This window comes from Rhinoraja longicauda, chromosome 1, assembly GCF_053455715.1.
Source record: "Rhinoraja longicauda isolate Sanriku21f chromosome 1, sRhiLon1.1, whole genome shotgun sequence".
Lineage (NCBI taxonomy): Eukaryota > Metazoa > Chordata > Chondrichthyes > Rajiformes > Arhynchobatidae > Rhinoraja > Rhinoraja longicauda.
In genome coordinates this window covers 64,150,753-64,170,573 of record NC_135953.1, presented here as the reverse complement: position 1 = coordinate 64,170,573, position 19,821 = coordinate 64,150,753, and the positions used below count along the sequence as shown (strand labels likewise).

The 19,821-nt window shown below is 41.7% G+C and overlaps 1 protein-coding gene across 1 annotated transcript in view; it reads left to right on the top strand.

Annotated features, from left to right (window-relative positions):
* gabrb1 (gamma-aminobutyric acid type A receptor subunit beta1) overlaps positions 1-19,821 on the top strand; it is a 239,246-nt gene that overhangs the window by 153,638 nt on the left and 65,787 nt on the right. Inside the window, exon 6 of the mRNA XM_078398989.1 lies at positions 9,240-9,322. Coding sequence (XP_078255115.1) covers positions 9,240-9,322 — 83 coding nt within the window. The remainder of the gene's footprint in view (positions 1-9,239; positions 9,323-19,821) is intronic.

Here is a 19,821-nt window from a genome sequence, read left to right as displayed (position 1 = left end):
TGTTTAGTCTGGGAGAAACCTGTTGGTTTTCCAAATGCCTACAATCAAATTCTCAATGGTCCAATGGTACTTTATTGTCACATGTACAGTGAAACTCATTTTTGTAAACAGTTCAGTACAGGTATAAGCACTTAGATATAACCCCCTAGATACATCTTAGATAAGCACCCTAGATACAGTTCAAGTGTACAGCAGTAGTACACTGAGACAGCATGCAGAGTCGTCAGATTTGGCACCATTTTCAAGTCCCAGTTGTTGTTAAGTGCTCCACTGCTTCTGTAAGGTACATATTTCGATTACATGTTGATAAATGCACTGAAGCTTCTTGCAGCCACTGCAAGGTCTCCATGGGGAAAGGCCACAGTTTAGAATCCTCCTGCCACTGGACTTGAGCCCTCCTCAAGATTTGAGCACTGTGATAATCTCTCACGATCATAGGCAGCTTGAGACTCAAAAACTGATTCTGTGTTGAGATAATGTAAATATTTGAATGGCTGTAGATGAACATCCTCTACTGTATAATTGCAGATAGAGTATATGTTGGGGGGGAAAAAGTTGAGTAGCAGACATTTTAAATTTCACAACTGAGATTCCTATCAGAGGCATAATTTCATGTACCATGAAATGTTCAATAAGTATTCATGTATCTAGATCTCCATTAGTAGGGGGTCAGTCCAGTAGCTTTGCATTTCATAACTTCTACGATCTTTGGTCTGTGCTCTCACTGTTTAATTGTCCTAATGTCATAGTTTTTTTAGGTTATTTTGTTCTGGTTCATTCTCTTTAACTGCACCTATTAACTATTTGGAGACACAAGATACTGCAAATGCTGAATCCTGAAGCTAAAAACAAAATGCTGGATGTACTCGGAGGACCAAGCAGCAATTGTGGGGGTAAAAAGAACTGGCGACGTTTCAGTTCAAGATCCTACATCAGGACTGACCCATTGAGTTAGCGAACTCATTGACTGAATGAACCCATTGACTGAATGAACGTTGTAATTTTAATGACCATTATGATAAACATACAGCATTAACCAGCATTTGCAGTTCCTCATTTCTACATTTTGACTGAATGAACTTATTTACATCTTATCTCCATAAATCCATTGACTGAATTAACTCATTTGCATCTTATCTTTATGACATTCTACATATATCTCAGTGGTCCAGGTGAACTTTTAACCTGTTCACTGTTAGGTTTTTTTCACTATTGCCATGACGGGATGAAACTTGGGGGTGGCACTGAACAGGTTTATGGCAATGTGCATATTAAAGTTTTCTGCATTCGGCTATCATAAGTATAATGTACTGCTTTCAATCATACCAGAGATAGAAAGGCAAAAATAATTTTTATTAAGTGCAATCCAACCCATTTACTTGTTTTTCCTTAATCTATTTCTGGTTAACATCAATTCAGTATGTAAGTTTCTTGATTGCAGCTGGATACCAGGTAAATTCATACGCCTATTTTAATAAGGAGATTTAATGTGCAACAATATTAAATTAGAGCTGTTTAGTAATAACAATTGACATATAACTGGAAAATTATTTAAGTCAGTAATGTTGGAAGACAGCAAATTTATTAAAAGCATGACTGACAGAATGATTTAGGTACTGCATTGATTATTCCATCAAAAATGTGCATGGGTGGTGGGTAACTGAGAAAGAAAAATTATACTCCACTCAGATTTGTATTCCATGATCACCAATTTCCCAACTGAGTGCAGTCATTCATCGCACAGGAGCAGTAATTCACTGATTTCACATCTCTAAAAATTCACAACCATTCCTTTAAGTTTTCTTTACATTTAGATTGAGAGATTCCCTGTGCATGGTTTCCTGGATGTGCTTCTGAGCATCACTTGGATAAAAATTAGTTATTCAATTTGAGAAGCTTCCAGTTTTACAAACATTAACATTTAGAAACATGGAATATCAATAGATTTTAGATTAATTGCATTTTACTCCTCTTCTCATGCTTAAACTGGCACCAAACCAATTAGTGATGACATGCATCTTCATAATTCATGGTGACAGTCTATTACTACGTACTTGCTAGATAATGTTCTCAGAATAGTGAGGAAAATGATTACATTAACAGATGTGCAGTGAGATAGAATATCCTCCCATGTGCATGCTAGCAGCTGCAACAGCATAACATTGATTTCCATGTGCACTTTGTTCCGCTCCTGACGTGCACTTTGGCAGAATCATTACCCAAAATTATAAAGGGAAAACATTGTGGAAACATGATATAAAATGCAGGGCAGACTCATTTCTGATGCATGGTGCGAACCCTCGGCTCGGGGGGTGGGGTCACGGAACTTGGAATGGGGAGGAGTGGCAGTTGGTAATGGAGTTCCAGGAGGAGTTGAACTGGTTGGGGGTTTGGGGAGTGTTGGTGCTTGAGGAATAAAGAAAACTTCACTTGACACATGTCCCGCTTCATTTGCTTTGCTTGACATTCGTGTCCCACTTCAGTACTGGCATTTTACTTTTTCACCACCTCAACTACCCCCTCTGGTAGCTCGTTCCATGCACCCACCACTCTTTGTGTGAAAACTTTACCGCTCGGGTTCCTATTAAATTATTCCCCTCTCACCTTAAACCCACGTTAAATGGTTCTTGATTCCCCTATTCTGGGCAAGAGGCTCTGTGCATCTACCCGATCTATTCTGCTCATGATTTGGTACACCTATATAAGATTACTCCTCGTCCTCCTGCGCTCCAAGGACAATTGTGGGGGCAGGTTGATCTAATTGGGGAAGGGTAATGATGGAGGGAGCCTGACTGATCTCTGTTGAAGGATGAAGCTGGGAAGGGTTGGAGGCTTTTGGAAGATTGGACATCCAGGGTGAAAGTGAGATGGTTAGAGCAAAAAGGCAGTAAAAGATTGTCAAAAATGGTGCAAATAGCCTGGACCTATGGAGAAAAGGTAGTCAAGATAAGGAGAAATAAGTTTCATGGGGAAAGGAAAAGGAAATGTTCAGCTTGTGGATTTTTGTGAGAAGGCAGAAGCAGTTTGAGCTTATTCAGGGGAGGCTGGAGGCTGTGAATGAGGATATCAAGAGGAAATTACAGAATGAGTCAACACCACATTTTTTTTCTACTTCTCGAGTGCTGGGTGCTGGCAGAAAAACAAGTGTAAAAACATGTTAATATATCTAGGTGATGAAACTGTCTCCATGGCAACGGCAAGGAATTGTGCAACTTGTTCTTCAATCTTCGAAAATAACCTTTAACTGGAATCCATAACAGCTTGCGAAGGACATAAGGCATGTTACCCAACAACTGAGTCAGAGCAGATGTAATCATGACTCAAAATGCACATGGCTGACAAACATCACCTGGGAGAGTTTCACGTGGATCTTAATGATCTTAAAGCAAGGGTAAAAGTCAGACATTGAAATTAGGAACTATCACCTCCCGAATTTAAATTATGAATCATATTAAAAATATGCTAGACTGGAAGCTTTTGTAACAATCATGTCATGTAACAGTCTCTGTCGATGTCGAGTAACTGAAGTATAGTAGCCCAAATATCACCAGGCCTTCCAAGAAGATATAATGGACCCTGGCTTTATTATAAAACTGGAATCTTGTTGCATCTCAACATCACTGGGTCTTGCCTCAGCAACAATGCATGGGATCCCTCAGGAAAATATACCTAACGTCAACTTTTATCATCTGCCTCAGGGATATCCTATAAATAATTACACTAACAACAAGTTCCAGAAACAATCAGCAAGAGAAAATCGGCAACATTGGGGAAGGGACTGTGAAAAAGAGTTCACACCCAAACCTGATCCACCCTCTACAAATGCTCCTCACCTGTTGAGTTCTTACACCAGTGATTCTCTTGTTTTCATATATCTAGTAGCTACAGTACTTTGTCACCAGTAGTCAGAAAATAATGCTCATTAGGTATACACCAGGGCCCTTCACAGCAGGTTAGCCTATTGTGTTTAGTATGTGTAATAAATGAATCAGAACAAATAGTCATCAACAGAATTGGTTAGTAGACCAACAGAGGATGCTTTATTTTCAGTGCTGGGAAGACCAAGTCAATAGATCTGTCACACTAATTTGCTATCCAGCTTGTTTGTGAAAAGATACCAAATATTCTTCAGTTACAGATCACTGCTCCTGCATCACTGTAATTGAATCAGAGATGCACTAGGGAAAACATAGAGCTGGACAAGCTAATAGATCCTCAATAATCCTCACTGAGTATTTCTCATCGGTTTTCACTGTAGAGAAAGGCATGAGGACCAGGGAACTGGGGGCAGTCATTGCTTGTGTCTTGAGGGTAGTCAGTATTACACTCAAGGAAGTGCTGAATGTCCTAAAGCATATGAAATCTATCCAAGAAAACTGTGGGAAGCTAGAGAGGAAATGGCAAGTGCCCTGGATGAGATTTATGTCATCTGCCCTGAGGCAGATGATAAAAGTTGACGTTAGGTATATTTTCCTGAGGGATCCCATGCATGTCATGGGCGGCACGGTAGCGCAGCGGTAGAGTTGCTGCTTTACAGCGAATGCAGCGCCGGAGACTCAGGTTCGATCCTGACTACGGGTGCTGCACTGTAAGGAGTTTGTACGTTCTCCCCGTGACCTGCGTGGGTTTTCTCCGAGATCTTCGGTTTCCTCCCACACTCCAAAGACGTACAGGTATGTAGGTTAATTGGCTGGGTAAATGTAAAAATTGTCCCTAGTGGGTCGTGTTAATGTACGGGGATCACTGGGCGGCACGGACTTGGTGGGCCGAAAAGGCCTGTTTCCGGCTGTATATATATGATGATATGATATGATATGATTAAATGCGGGTGAGATGCCAGTGGACTGGAAGGTGGCAAATGTCGTGCCTCGATTTAAGAATGGGTGCAAGGAAAAGCCTGGGAACTATAGACCTGTGAGTCTACCATTTGTGGTCGGAAAGTTACGAGAGTATTCTGAGGGATAAGATATGCATGCATTTTGATAGGCAAGGGCTGATATTCAAGATTCAAGATTCAAGATGGGTTTATTGTCACATGTACCATAAGGTACAGTGAAATTCGAGTTACCATACAGCCACACCAAGTGAAAAGCAGTAAGACACACAACCACATAAAATAAAATTTAACATAAACATCCACCCTAGCAGCTCCCCACATTCCTCACTATTATTGCCTGACAGAAGGCAATAAAGTCCAATCTCACCCTATTTCTTCTCCGCGGTCGAGGCCATCAAAGCTCCTGCAGTCAGCGATCCGACGCCATCGCATCGGTGTGATGGAACTCCCTCATCGGGATGGTTGAAACGCACCATGGCTTGGAGCCCCGACTCAGTCTCTAACCAGGGGCCGCGATGTTTAAACCGGGCTCCAAGATGTTAAAGTCCACAGGACTGCGGTTGGAGCTCTCCACGGTCGATCCCCAGCAAAGGGATTGCAGCTCCACGATGGTGTCCGCAGTTGAAGCGCCGGGTCGGTCTCCAGGAAAGGCCACACCACTCCACAGTGTTAGGCCGCAATGGGGGACGGAGATCTGACACGGGAAAAATCGCATCTCCGTCGAGGTAAGAGATTGAAAAAAGGTTCCCCCCAAACCCCCTCGCCCCCAAAACAAACCAAGAAACACTCAAACATACTTTTAACACATACGTAAAATAACAAAACAGAAAGAAAAGACAGACAGATCATTGGCTAGGCAGCCATCGTCAGCGCCCCCTGGTGTTCAGGGATAGTCAGCACGATTTTGTACGTGAGAAATCGTATACGACGAATATGATTGAATTTTTTGCAGATATGACTAAAAAGGTTGATGAGGGCAGAGCTGTAGATGATGTATATATAGATTTCAGCAAGCCATTTGACAAGGTTCCACATGGTGGCTGCTCTGGAAGTTTAGATTACATGGGATCCATGGAGAGTTAGCCGACTGGATAGAAAATTGGCTTAATGGAAGGAAGCAGAGGGTGATTGTAGGAAGGTAGACACAAAATGCTGGAGTAACTCAGTGGGACAGGCAGCGGGTATGCTGAGTTACTCCAGCATTTTATGTCTACCTTCGATTTAAATCGGCATCTGCAGTTCTTTCCTACGCTAGTGATTGTAGGAAGATTGTTTTTCAAACTGGAGGCCTGTGACTAGTGGTGTGCCTCAGGGTTCAGTGTTGAGCCCATTGCTGTTTATGGTTTATATCACTGATATGGATGAGAACGTACAAGGATTGATTAGTGAGTTTGCAGATGACACTAGTGGGTGGTATTGTAGATAGCGCAGATGGTTATCAAAGATTACAGCAGGAACTTGAGTTGGGCAAGTGGGCAGAGGAATGGTTAATGGAGTTTAATGTCAGGTGTTGCATTTTGGGATGTCTAACCAGGGTAAGACCTTCACAGTAAATGGCAAGGCTCTGGGGAGTGTTGTAGAGCAAAGGGATCTATGAGTGCAGGTACATAGTTCCCTGAATTTGGCATCACAGGTAGATAAGGTGGTTAAGAAGGCATTTGGCACACTGGCCTTCATCGGACAGGGTTTTGTTTATAGCAGTTGGGATGTTATGTTACAGCTGTACAAGGCGCTGGTGAGGACAGTTGGAGTATTGGCCACCTTGTTATAGGAAATATGTCGTTAAGCTGGAAAGAGTACAGAAAAGATTTATGATGATATTGCCAGGATTTGAGCTATAGGGAGATCATAAGGTCATAAGTGATAGGAGCAGAATTAGGCCATTCGTCCCATCAAGTCTACTCCACCATTCAATCATGGCTGGCCTATCTTTCCCCCCTAATCCTATTCTCCTGCCTTCTCCCCATAACCCCTGACACCCAAGAGATTGGACAGGCTAGGACTGTATTCCTTGGAGCGTAGGAGGATGAGGTGATCTTATATAGGTATATAAGACAAATAGATTGGGTAAAAGTCTCTGTGCATCTACCCTGAGAAGGGGAATCAAGAACCATAGAACATAGGTTTAAGGTGAGAGGGAAAAGATTTAGTAGGAATCTGAGGGGCAACTTTTTTACCCAATGGGTGGTGGGTATATGGAATTACCTGCCAGATGAGGTAGTTGAGGCAGAAACTATAAAAAAACATTTAAAAGGCCAAACATGGGCAGGTGGGACCAGTGCAGATGGGGGACCTTGGTCAGCATGGGCAAGCTGGGCCAAAGGGACTGTTTCCATGCTGTATGACTCTATGGCTCTAAAAGAATTTGGGACCTAGTCCAATCCTATGAACAAGGATAGTGTCATCGCTGCTCATGAAAGTTACTTAGACAATGGATTCATTTGGTCTACTGGATCCTACATAAAGTTATAGAGCTACGTGGAAACAGACCCACTTTGTCCATGCCAAACAAGTTGGCGTTCTAGGCAAGTCTCATTTGCTGACATTTGGCCCAATAACCCTCTAAAATTTTCCTTTGCAAATATCTGTCCAAATGTCTTTTGAAAGTAATTGTACCCAATTCTATGGCTTCCTCTGGCAGCTCAATGGTTCAGTGGTTCATTACAGACACAGACTATCCTCTGGGTGATAAAGTTTCCCTTTCTCTTAAACCTCTCTCCTCTCACCTTCAGCCTATGCCCCGTTCTAGAATCCTCCACCCTGCAAAAAAAACAGCAAGTGTTCACTTTATCCATGTCCCCTCATGATCTAGTGCACCTCAATAAGGTCATGTCTTAGCCTCCTACAATCCCAATGAAAAAGCCCCAGCCTCTCCAACCTCTATAACTCAATACCATAAGTATATTAACTGCCTAGTGAATCTCTTCTGCACTCTGTCCAACTTGATGACATGGATGTGACTGAGCTGCCAACTATCCACAAGATCATGACCAGTTTAAATTAGGATTTATTAGCATTTGCACTTGGCCTCCGCATTAATGCCAAAAGCAGAAAAGCTCCTCAAGTAAGTTTGTCATTTCATGAACCAGCGCAACAGGTCTCTGCAGAATGACAATGTCAAATCATTGAAATGTGATCATTACACGGGAGACTGGACCTGCTGGTATCTTGAACAAAAATCAAACTGCTGGAGCAAATCAGTGGGTCAAGCAGCATCTGTGATGGCAAATGGTCACATGGTGTTTCATCACGGCACCTTTCTTTGGACAAAAGGACACAAATTGCTGGAGTAACTCAGTGGGTCAGGGAGCATTTCTGGAGAACATGGATAGGTGAGGTTTCGCATTGGGACCCATCTTCAGACTGAAGAATGGTCCCGACCCGAAACATAATCTTTTCATGTTCCCCAGAGATACTGCCTGACCTGCCAAGTTACTCTACCACTTGTGTCCTTTTGTATAAACCAGCTTCAGCAGTTCCTTGATTCTAGCTTTCTACAGATAGATGGTTCACAATGAAACCGCCATGTTTGTGGTTTCCAGTTTATATTAAACCTCAAAGATAAATGTCAAGGAATATTGTCTATTACTTCCAGTATCTTTGTAATATATGAACACCATGATGTTGGGAGATTTTTTAAAAGTTATAAGGTTAAGTAAAAACACTACTTGCTCTTGCTATATTCCATGACAATGAGCTTCTTTCCCTTCACTGTGCCACCAGCTTAATGATTTTAGCAATACTGTGTTATCTTTTGTATCAGTTCCATTTAATTTCAAATTGGTATCTGCTTGTTATCAACCCTTGGTGAGTGAATAATATAAGAGGTATGCTATTACTATTTCCTCTTACAAATCTTATAAATTGGAACATCTAGTTTGGAAAGAGAGTCAGTGACAAGACAGTATAATATTATAAAGATAGAAGGAATGGTCCTAGTATTAATAGGAAATCAGAAAGAATGTGAAGATCCTAATGCTTTAACTTAGGACCCTGTCTGCCATTCAGATAGCTGGGGATTAAAACAATTCTTAAATGTACATGAGCACTAAATATGAATGCATATTTAATGGATCATCCACTGCCAGTGAAGGAATATATTGCATTATTCTCCAAATAAGATGGAATCTTTTGACCTCAGCTGGTTTCCCAATAATAAAAGTGGAGGGAAGCATTTTTCAGAGAGTAAGTGAAGTAATGGTGCAGTTATTTTGTATTCAGCATTACTGTATTTTCCTATTATTCAACTCACGCAGAACACCCTTTGAACTAGAATTCATTTGGTTTCATAACTTGATCAAACAAGACAACAGGATAAAAATGAAAAGGGTCAGATTGCAAACAAGATTACCCAAAGGATTCTCAGAAGTAGTTAGAAACATCTTTCATTCTTCTATTACAGAATCACAACCACAGCAGCATGTATGATGGACCTGAGGAGATATCCTTTAGATGAGCAGAACTGCACACTTGAAATAGAGAGCTGTAAGTTCTACAGTGTTCCCTGTTCTATTACAACGAGGTAATGATTGAGGTAAAGTTGTATTGTGATGAATGGAGCAACCAGTGAGTACAAAATATTATAAAAATCAACATTTTTCCCTTGAGCTGCTCCTGACTTGGCAAATATTTTGATCATCAACGAATGACTTTTACTAAGAATTATTGCAGACCATCCTTGCCGGACACCTGTGAATTTTTCTGCTAAGACAATAAACGCTGAATTGCCTGGAGTGTGGCTGCAACCAGCTGAAGGGAATGTGAGAAAGAAATGAAAGTGTTTTGTTTCATTAGCATCTTTTTGTTTTACTTTTTTTTACAAGTTTTTAATTCCATAGCTGCATATTTGCCATTGGATGCAACACTTCAAAATATAGGGTCCCGACCCAAAACATCACCTATCCATGTTCTCCAGGGATGCTGCTTGACCTGCTAAGTTATTCTCGCACTTTGTGTCTTTTTCCTGTGAACCAGCACTTGCAGTTCCTTGTCTCCACACTTCAGAATATAGTGTGCCCTGTCCAGGAACCGACAGTGACTATTATTAGAGAAACATCAGGTCAGGCAGCATTTGTGGAGAGAGAAGCAGAAGCTCAAAGCATTGTTGATCGATGAGCCAGGAAAGTGAAAAAAATAAGTTTTTAATTGCAGTGAAAGATGAAGGGAGGGCAGATCTGCAATGATCTGGAAACCAGGAGAGCTGGAATATTACAAGTGGTGGTAATGTCAACTGAGAACGGTTGGAAAAGACAAGTGAATAATACAAATATCTCAAAGGACGTTGTAAATAGACAATAGACAATAGGTGCAGGAGGAGGCCATTCGGCCCTTCGAGCCAGCACCGCCATTCAATGTGATCATGGCTGATCATTCTCAATCAGTACCCCGTTCCTGCCTTCTCCCCATACCCCCTGACTCTGCTATCCTTAAGAGCTCTATCCAGCTCTCTCTTGAATGCATTCAGAGAATTGGCCAACCCCTTAATAAACTTATACGTTTCGATAAGATCTCCTCTCATCCTTCTAAATTCTTCTAAATTCCAGTGTATACAAGAGATGAGAATGAGATGAAAGAAATCTGAAACTGCCAGTTTTAAAAAAAAGCATTGAATGTTGCAGGTGTGAAATACAAGGCTTGAATGTGAATGTGAAATTCAATATTGAGTCTGTGCAATGCGTCTAATTGAAAAGTGAGGTTCTGTTTCTCAAGATTATATTGGATTGTGTTAGAGGAGAGTTGAGAATGATTAAAGATCAAATAGGAATTTTACTCATGGAGGCAGATGGAATGGCTGAGGTACTAAATGAGCACTATGGTTTATCAAGGAGCACAATGGGACTGATTTTTCAGATATGGATGAGATGCTGGATGGGCTAAAAGTTGATAAAGAGGAGGTAAAAGATAATAAAATGAATAAATCACATGGTCTAATGTGGATAGATGATAATATATGAAGATGGTAATACATGAAGAAACAAGGAATTGCCGATGTTGGAATCTTGCATAAAACACAATGTGCTGAAGTATCTCAGTGGTTTGGGCAGCATCTCCAGTTCATGGATAATATCCATTCCTTCCACAGATGCTGTATGACCCACTGAATTACTCCAGCACTTAGATTTCCAAAGAAATACATCAAGGGAAGAAATGGCAAAGGCCATGTGCCTGAGGATTGGGGAACTGGAAGGCAAATTCAATGCTAGCATTTACATCAAGAGGGCTGGAATACAAAAACAGAGATGTAATGCTAAGGCTCTTTAAGGTGCTGGTCAGGCTTCATTTGGAGTATTGCGAGCAAATGTGGGCGCCATATCTGAGGAAGGATGTGTTGGCTCTGGAGAGGGTCCAGAAGAGGTTTACAAGAATGATTCCAGGAATGAGTGGGTTAGCATATGATGAGTGTTTGACAGCACTGGGCCTCTACTTGCTGGAGTTCAGAAGGTTGAGGGGGACCTAATTGAAACTTACAGAATAGTGGAAGGCATAGATACAGTGGACGTGGAAAGGATGTTTCCACTGGTGGGAGGCTCTAGAACCAGAGGTCATAGACTCAGAATTAAAGGGTGCTCTTTTAGAAAGGAGGTGAGGAGGAACTTCTTTAGTCAACGGGTAGTTGATCTGAGGAACTCATTGCCACAGAGGACTGTGGAGGCTATCAATGGATATTTCTGAGGCAGACAAATTCTTGATTAGAACGTGTGTCAAAGGTTATGGGGAGAAGGCAGGAAAATGGGATTAGGAGGCAGAGATCAGCTATGATTGAATGGCGGTGGATTCGATGGGCTGAATGGCCTAATAACTTGTGAACTTGTGAACCTGTAATCTTCAGAAGACAAATCCTTGTTCAAAAAAAGGATGTTGGCATAAACCCAATCTTAGACTTTTGTGTCTGTCGAATCTTAGATTTGACTGAGGGGCAAGTATTTAACGCAGAAGGTGGTAGGTAGGTGGAAGAATCAGCCGGTGGGAAGTGGTGGAGGTGGGCACAAATACAATACTCACAAAATATTTGGACAGGTACATCGATAGGAAAGGTTTAGATGGATGTAGGCAAAACAAAAGTCAATTTGATTATATTAAATAAGCATGGACGAGTTGGGACGAAGGGCCTAATTTGATGTTGCATCACCCTATGAGACTATGAATCTCGCAAATACAATTCTTTTAATAGTGATACAAATAGGATGGATTAAACTTGAGTAGGAGCAAATTACTCTCCCCCCCCCTCAACCTTCTTAAAATATTAACAAATTGGATTGCTTTCTCACAGTTATAAGTAATTAGCATTTGCCTTCTCTGTCCACAACACCAGGTAGAGATAATTTGATCACAGTTGATGTCATTGGTACATCTACATCCTCTGCTACTTGAACAAAGGCGTTAACCCTTTTAAAATAAATGATCAATGCCAGTATTAAACTGGAGAAGAAAGACAAATATTTAATGTTTGCTCAATAAAATTACCAATAATAGTTTATAGCCTAATAAGTAGAATATATACTGCGCTGGAGTGAGGATCTTGGGTTAGATAGACCTGGAAATTCCATGTTTAATTTCAGTGGACACCCCATGAAGAACTATAGCTGCACTATTGTACAGCATAGAACATAGAACAGTACAGCACAGAAACAGGCCCTTCGGCCCACAGTGTTTGCGCCGAATATGATGCCGTTAAACTGATCTGATCTGCCTGAACATGATCCATATTCCACTATTCCCTGCACAAGTTCCATGTGCCTATCTAATAGCCTCTTAAATACCACTATCGTATCTGCCGCCACCACCACCCCTGGCAATGTGTTCCAGGATCCCACCATTCTCTGTGAAGAACACTTGCCAGCATATCTCGCTGGAATTTAGAAGACTGAGGGGGGATCTTATAGAAACTTACAAAATTCTTAAGGGGTTGGACAGGCTAGATGCAGGAAGATTGTTCCCGATGTTGGGGAAGTCCAGAACCAGGGGTTACAGTTTAAGGATAAGGGGGAAGTCTTTTAGGACCGAGATGAGAACGTTTGTTTTCACACAGAGAGTGGTGAATCTGTGGAATTCTCTGTCACAGAAGGGAGTTGAGGCCAGTTCATTGGTTATATTTAAGAGGGAGTTAGATGTGGCCCTTGTGGCTAAAGGGATCAGGGGGTATGGAGAGAAGGCAGGTATGGGATACTGAGTTGGATGATCAGCCATGATCATATTGAATGGCGGTGCAGGCTCGAAGGGCCAAATGGCCTACTCCTGCACCTATTTTCTATGTTTCTATGTTTCTATCTCCATTACACTTCACCCCTCTCATCTTATAGCCATGCCCTCTTGTGTTGGACATAGAAACAGACCCTTGATCCCACTACGTCTATGCTGACTATGATGCCTATCTATACTAATCACACTTGCTTGCTTTAATTCTACATTCCTCCAATCCAGAAAACATCCCTTTGAATCTTTTCTGTACCTTCTCTAGCTTGATCACATCCTTCAAACAGTGTACACAGAACTCCCTATGTGACCTAACCAACATTGTGTATAGCTGTAATGTGATTTCCCAACTCTCGTAATCAAATGCCTTGGCTGATGAAGGTAACCATGGCATTCTCCTATTGACCACTCTCAGGGAATCTGCACCTTTACCCACAGTGTCTCTGTATGTTCTACCTCATTTAACTTTCCAAAATGCATCACTTCACACTTGATTGAGTTATGTTCCATCTGCCATTCCTTTGCCCACCTCCCCAGTTAATCTAGATCATGTTATAACCTTAGAAAACCTTCATTGTCCACTACACCACCAGTTTTGGTGTTATCTGCAAATTTGCTAATCATGCCAATTACATTAAAAGACCTACAATTAGAAAAACAACCCTCCTCTATCACCCTTTGCCTCTTACCCTGGATTCCATGTAACATTCTGCACCAGTCTACCATGTGAGATCTTGTCAAAAGTCTTCCTGAGGTACATAAAGACAACACCTATTATCCTTTGTCAACCCTCTATGTCACCTCTTCAAACATCTTAATCAAAGTCATGAAATCCATAGAGACTATCCCAAATAATAAGTCTTTGATTTCCAAAGCAAATAAATCCCGACCCTCAGAATCCCGTCTAATAACTTTCCAACCACTGATGTAAGGCTCACCAACCTGTACTTACCTTCCTTAGATGCCCTTTCTAAGACAGCACAGTGTTGCAGCGGTAGAGTTGTTGCTCTACAGTACCAGAAACCTGGGTTCGATCCTGACTACAAGTGGTACCTGTTTGTACGTTCTTCCTGTGACTGCATGTGTTTACTCCAGGTGCTCTGGTTTCCTCGCACACTCCAAAGATGTAGGTTTGTAGGTTAATTGGCTTCGAGAATTGTAAATTGTCCCTAGTGTGGGCCAAATAGCCTGTTTCTGTGCTTTATCTCAAAAGTTTAAAGTCTAATGTAAAGTCTAATGTAATTAAAGGCACAACACTGCCTCTATGACAATGAATCAATGAGATATTATTGAATAGTAGAATATCCAGGAGGGGTTAACTATCTCTCCTTGGATTCCATGTGATCTAACCTTCCAGAGCAGTCTACCATTCATCAAGTCCAAAATCTTCTCTCCCTCCCTTCATCTCATGCCAACTCTCCTCCACTTCCACTCTCCTATACTCTGTTGTTTCTGTTCACCTTGTTCTTTCATCTCCTTCATCCCCTTCCTTATTTCTTTCCTCCGTCTTTCACTCAAATTTGCCTCCCTCATTCCCATTTCTTACTCACCTCCTCCTTTTACCCCGATCTGTTCCACCCTCCCTCCCCCTTTTGTCTTTTTCCACCAGTTGTCCAATATCCTCCAGCTTCTACTGACCATCAAGCTGAATGCTGCGACGATAACCATTCAAATTTTAACAGCGCAACTAAGAATGTAAGAAAATAAATTGAATGTTGCTATTTTATGGAAAAGTACTTCATGTACTGGGCAGCTGTTTGTTGGACCAAGAGCTGTGGGTTCATCTCCCAGCAAAAAGTCATTATTGAAAAGGGATTTTTTCTTTTGCTGTATTCAACATAGATAGAAATTGTAATCCTCACTTTGGCAAGACTAGGGAAATGTAATGCCAGCTGAAGCAGTTGTAAATAATGCCTCATTAGATGGCCATCAAGTAGCAGTATCGTTGGTTATTTTCAAGCCAGTGAGACAAGAATATAGTGTTTACTCAGCTGCAAGGGAGCAGGCAGCTTTCTTGAGGACATTCGAGGGAAAGGTCTTCAGACAGCATGTGTTATAATAAAAAGTTTGCAGTTAGTAGATCCCCAATGGCTGAGTGAGTAAAAGCATTATCCAAATCCCAATAGTAAATACTGCAGAAACTGGAAATTTTAAAAAACAACAGAAAATGATGGAAATATACCCAACTGTTAACTAGTTCTCTACTCTTTGTGCAGGCTCCACCACCAGTTCAGTCATTCAACCTCACCTGGTCTTCACCCCGCCATGTTCTCTTCGCCTCAGTCCCTTATTTGTACTGCAAAACATCTGTTTCACATTGAACTTTCCCCAGTTGCACTAAAAATCCTGATTGGTTCTTCCTCCATGGTTTCTCTTTGAGCTGCCCAGTATTTCTATGATTTTCAGCTTGCTTTTTATGGAATACACAGATAGGGCCCTGGCACATAATAGCAGTTGGCCATTTAACCCCTCCAGAACAGAAACAACAGAGTTTAGGAGAGTGGAAGTGGAGGAGAGTTGGCATGAGATGAAGGGAGGGAGAGAAGATTTTGGACTTGATGAATCCAAGGAGAGATAGTTGAATGGATAGCAAATTGGCTCCATGGAAGGAAGCAGAGGGTGATGGTGGAGGTAGCTTCTTGGACTGGAGGCCTGTGACTAGGGGTATGCTTCAGGGTTCGGTGCTGGGCCCGTTACTGTTTGTTATCTACATTAATGATTTGGATGACATACAGGGCAAGATTAGCAAGTTTGTTGACAATACAAAAGTGGGTGGTTTTGCAGATAATGAAAATGGTTGTGAAAAATTGCAGCAGGATCTGGATTGATTGGCCAGGTGGACTGAGGAATGGTTAATGGAATTTAATAGAGAAGTGTGAGGTGTTGCATTTTGGGACATCTAAAATGGCAGGACCTAAACAGTGAATGGTAGGGCTCTGGGGAGTGTTGTAGAGCAGAGAGTCCTAGAAGTGCAGGTGCATGGTTCATTGAAGGTCGAGTCACAGGTAGATAAGGTGGTCAAAAAGGCTTTTGGCACATTGGCCTTCATCAGTCAGCGTATTGAGTACAGAAGTTGGGAAGTCATGTTGTAGTTGCATAAGACGTTGGTGGGACCACATTTAGAGTATTGTGTTCAGTTCTGGGCACCATGTTACAGGAAAGATATTGTCAAGCTTGAAAGGGTTCAGAGAAGATTTACGAGGATGTTGCCTGGACTAGAGGGTCTGAGTTATAGGGAGAGGTTGAGTAGGCTGGGTCTCTGTTCCTTGGAGCACAGGAGGATGAGGGGTGATCATATAGAGGTGTATAAAATCATGAGAGGAATAGATCAGGTAGATGCACAGAATCTCTTGCCCAGAGTAGGGGAATCGAAGACCAGAGGACATAGGTTAAAGGTGAAGGAGAAAAGATTTAATAGGAACCTGAAAGGTAACTTTTTCACACAAAGGGTGGTGGATGGAACAAGCTGCCAGAGGAGGTAGTTGAGGCTGGGACTATCCCAACATTTACGAAACAGTTAGACAGATATATGGATAGGACAAGTTTGGAGGGATATGGACCAAGCGCAGGCAGGTGGGACTAGCTGGGACATGTTGGCCGGTGTGGGCAAGTTGGGCCGAAGGGCCTGTTTCCACACTGTATCACCTTATGACTCCATGACTCTAAGAAGGAAGGCGGGAGAAGAAACCAATGAGGGGAGGGAACTAAAAGGGGAAGAACAATTCGGGAAGGATGGACGAGAGTAGGAGGAGTGAAAGAAAGGAGAAGGGATGAGTGTGGAAATGTAGGAGGAAAGGAAGAAGAGAAAATGATCTGAGTACGATTAGAAAGGACTGATCAAAATCAAAAATAAATAAGTACATTGATCAGCAACAGGAATAAGAATGTGATGTTATGACAGAAATTGCACATAGATTTGTTAATATAGAAATATAATTATTTTCCAATCTCTAGTTTTCCCTTTCTCCCATTGTAGAAACTCTTAAGTGTCTGTGATAATCTGTGACGACGGCTGCCTTAGTAACATTTATTTTACTACATCTCATATCGCATTCATCTTTACCTCCGTTACCATAAGTTTCCTGGTTTTGTTCCTATTTTAAGTATTCTCCCAAAGTTCTCCTGCAAAGCATTTTGCTCTATATAGATGTGAAATGCAATGTGGCTTCAAAAATAGATTGATGTTAAGGTTGAATAGTCCATCAGCAAAGCAATTCTTGTCTAATCTATTTACTCACATTGTATTTTATGGAACTAAAATCTCAAATGAAAAATGATCATCTCAGAACTTTCCTTAAATTAGCTTTCTATTCTTTGCTATAATATGATATGTAATGCCACAAGTGAGTTCACGAGGAACATGACATGCTCTCCAGTTTAGTTGTTAGACGGATTGTTTGTGAGACCCAATTCTATTAGATGCTTCATTGATCCCCTTACTCGAGTCATCCTTCCTCCTACATGCCCCCCTTAGTTTCCTCCCTCAGTCCCTCTCCTGCTCATCTCCTCTCTCTTCACTCACGGTCTTTGTTTGAAACTTCCTTTCCATTCTCCTGTAGAAACCAGGAACTGCAGATGCTGGTTTACCAAGGAAAGACACAAAATGCTGGAGTAACTCAGCGGGTCAGGCAGCATCCCTTGAGAATATAGATCGTACAGTTTTGGGTCAGGACCCTACTTCAGTCTGAAGCAGTGTCCCTACCCGAAATGTCACCTATGCATGTTCACTAGGGATGCTACCTGACCTGCTGAGTTACTCCAGCATTTTGTGTCTTCCCCATATTCTCCTACTCTTGTCCCCAACCACCGTCCCACCAGCTCAATGTCTTGCGGATTGAAACTACCAAACCCCTCCCCCCTCCTCCCCCATCCATTGCCACTGCCCCAACTTATCCCAGAAATCCTGGGAGAATCTTCAGGCAGCAACCCAGTGTTACTTGACGCCTGTATATCAAGTGTAGTGAGGAACTGCAGATGCTGGTTTAAATCGAGGATAGACACAAAAAGCTGGAGTAACTTAGCAACTCAGCATCTTAGGCAGCATCTCTGGAGAAAAGGAATAGGTGACATTTCGGATCGAGATCTAAAGAAGGGTCTCAACCCGAAACATCACCTATTCCTTTTCTCCAGAGCTGCTGCCTGACCCGCTGAGTACTCCGTTTTTTTTTGTGTCTATCACCAGTATATCATGGTCGCCCAATGCTCTGTAGGCTGGTTGGTAGACTCCAATGAGGAATATCCTGACTATAAAAGCCAGATTCATCACAAGGAAGTAGAGACATCTCACCCAACTGCCACCATCACTCGGTACGCACAATGACTCTAGATTTATGGAGCTTCTATTATCCACACCTTCCCTAAACTCCTGAAACAGAAGGAAGTGACCACATTTAGATTTTTTTTTAGATTTATAGATACAGCGCGGAAACAGGCCTTTTCGGCCCACCGAGTCCGCGCCGCCCAGCGATCCCCACACATTAACACTATCCTACACACACTAGGGACAATTTTTACATTTGCCCAGCCAATTAACCTACAAACCTGTACGTCTTTAGAGTGTGGGAGGAAACCGAAGATCTCGGAGAAAACCCACGCAGGTCACGGGTAGAACGTACAAACTCCGTACAGACAGCGCCCGTAGTCAGGATCGAACCTGAGTCTCCGGCGCTGAATTCGCTGTAAGGCAGCAACTCTACCGCTGCGCCACCGCGCCGCCCAGATGTAAAACTGAAGCTGCAGGTTGGCTTCCCTACATAAATTGCCTTTGCTATTTTCTGATCCAATGAACCTCTTCCGACTTCTTCAGAAGGATCCCAACCCAAAACGTCACCTATCCCTGATAGACACAAAAAGCTGGTGTAACTCAGCGGGTCAGACAGTATCTCTGGAGAAAAGGAATAGGTGACTTTTTCAGTCTGAAGAAGGGGCTCAACCCAAAATGTCACCTATTCCTTTTCTCCAGAGATGCTGTCTGACCCGATGAGTTACTCCAGCATCTTGTGACTATCTTCGGTTTAAACCAGCATCTGCAGTTCCTGCCTATACATTACCAATCCCTGCTCTACAGAGGTACTGTCTGACTCACTGAGTTACTCCAGAGCATTGCAACTTTTTTTTATAAACCCGTATTTAATCTTTTTTTTGTAAACCAGCATCTGCAGTTCCTGGTGTCTCCGAGATGTACATCTATCTGGTTTTGTCACCTTCCTCAAACCTATGAAAAAAAAATCTTCAGTGTTGTTGCCCCATTTTCCAGAAAACTGATGATCTTTCCCAGAGAGAACAGATGCATAATGTTGGAAATAATCTACGGAGACAAATATTAAAAACATCAATGTCCATATTTTTTCATTTATATAGTAAGTAAAAAGCAGAATGAAATGAGGCACAATAATTTTATTCGATGTTTCAAGTTACAAAATAACCAATTTAGAATGATACTTGGAATTCTACTTCTTAGAATTCCCTTAACTGGAAATGAAAATACTCTTTGCAGTGCATGTCGATAAAGATAGATTATTCTGCACAATGTTGCTACTCTGCTCTTGAAAGGTGGGAAGAAATAAAATACCACTATGACCATTTGCAATTGTGCTGCTTAATTGTAGTATTTGTCCATTTCATCTCTTTTAGGTGAAATGCTTTATTCCTTTTTTAAACAAAATCATTTTTCAAATGCACAGTTGTCTTTGCGTTGTCTGCTTCAATTCAATGGTCATTTCCGTCCATTTACGAAATAATGAAAAGTGAATGTACAAAGGAATTTTGTGTTTTGCTATAATGATTATAAT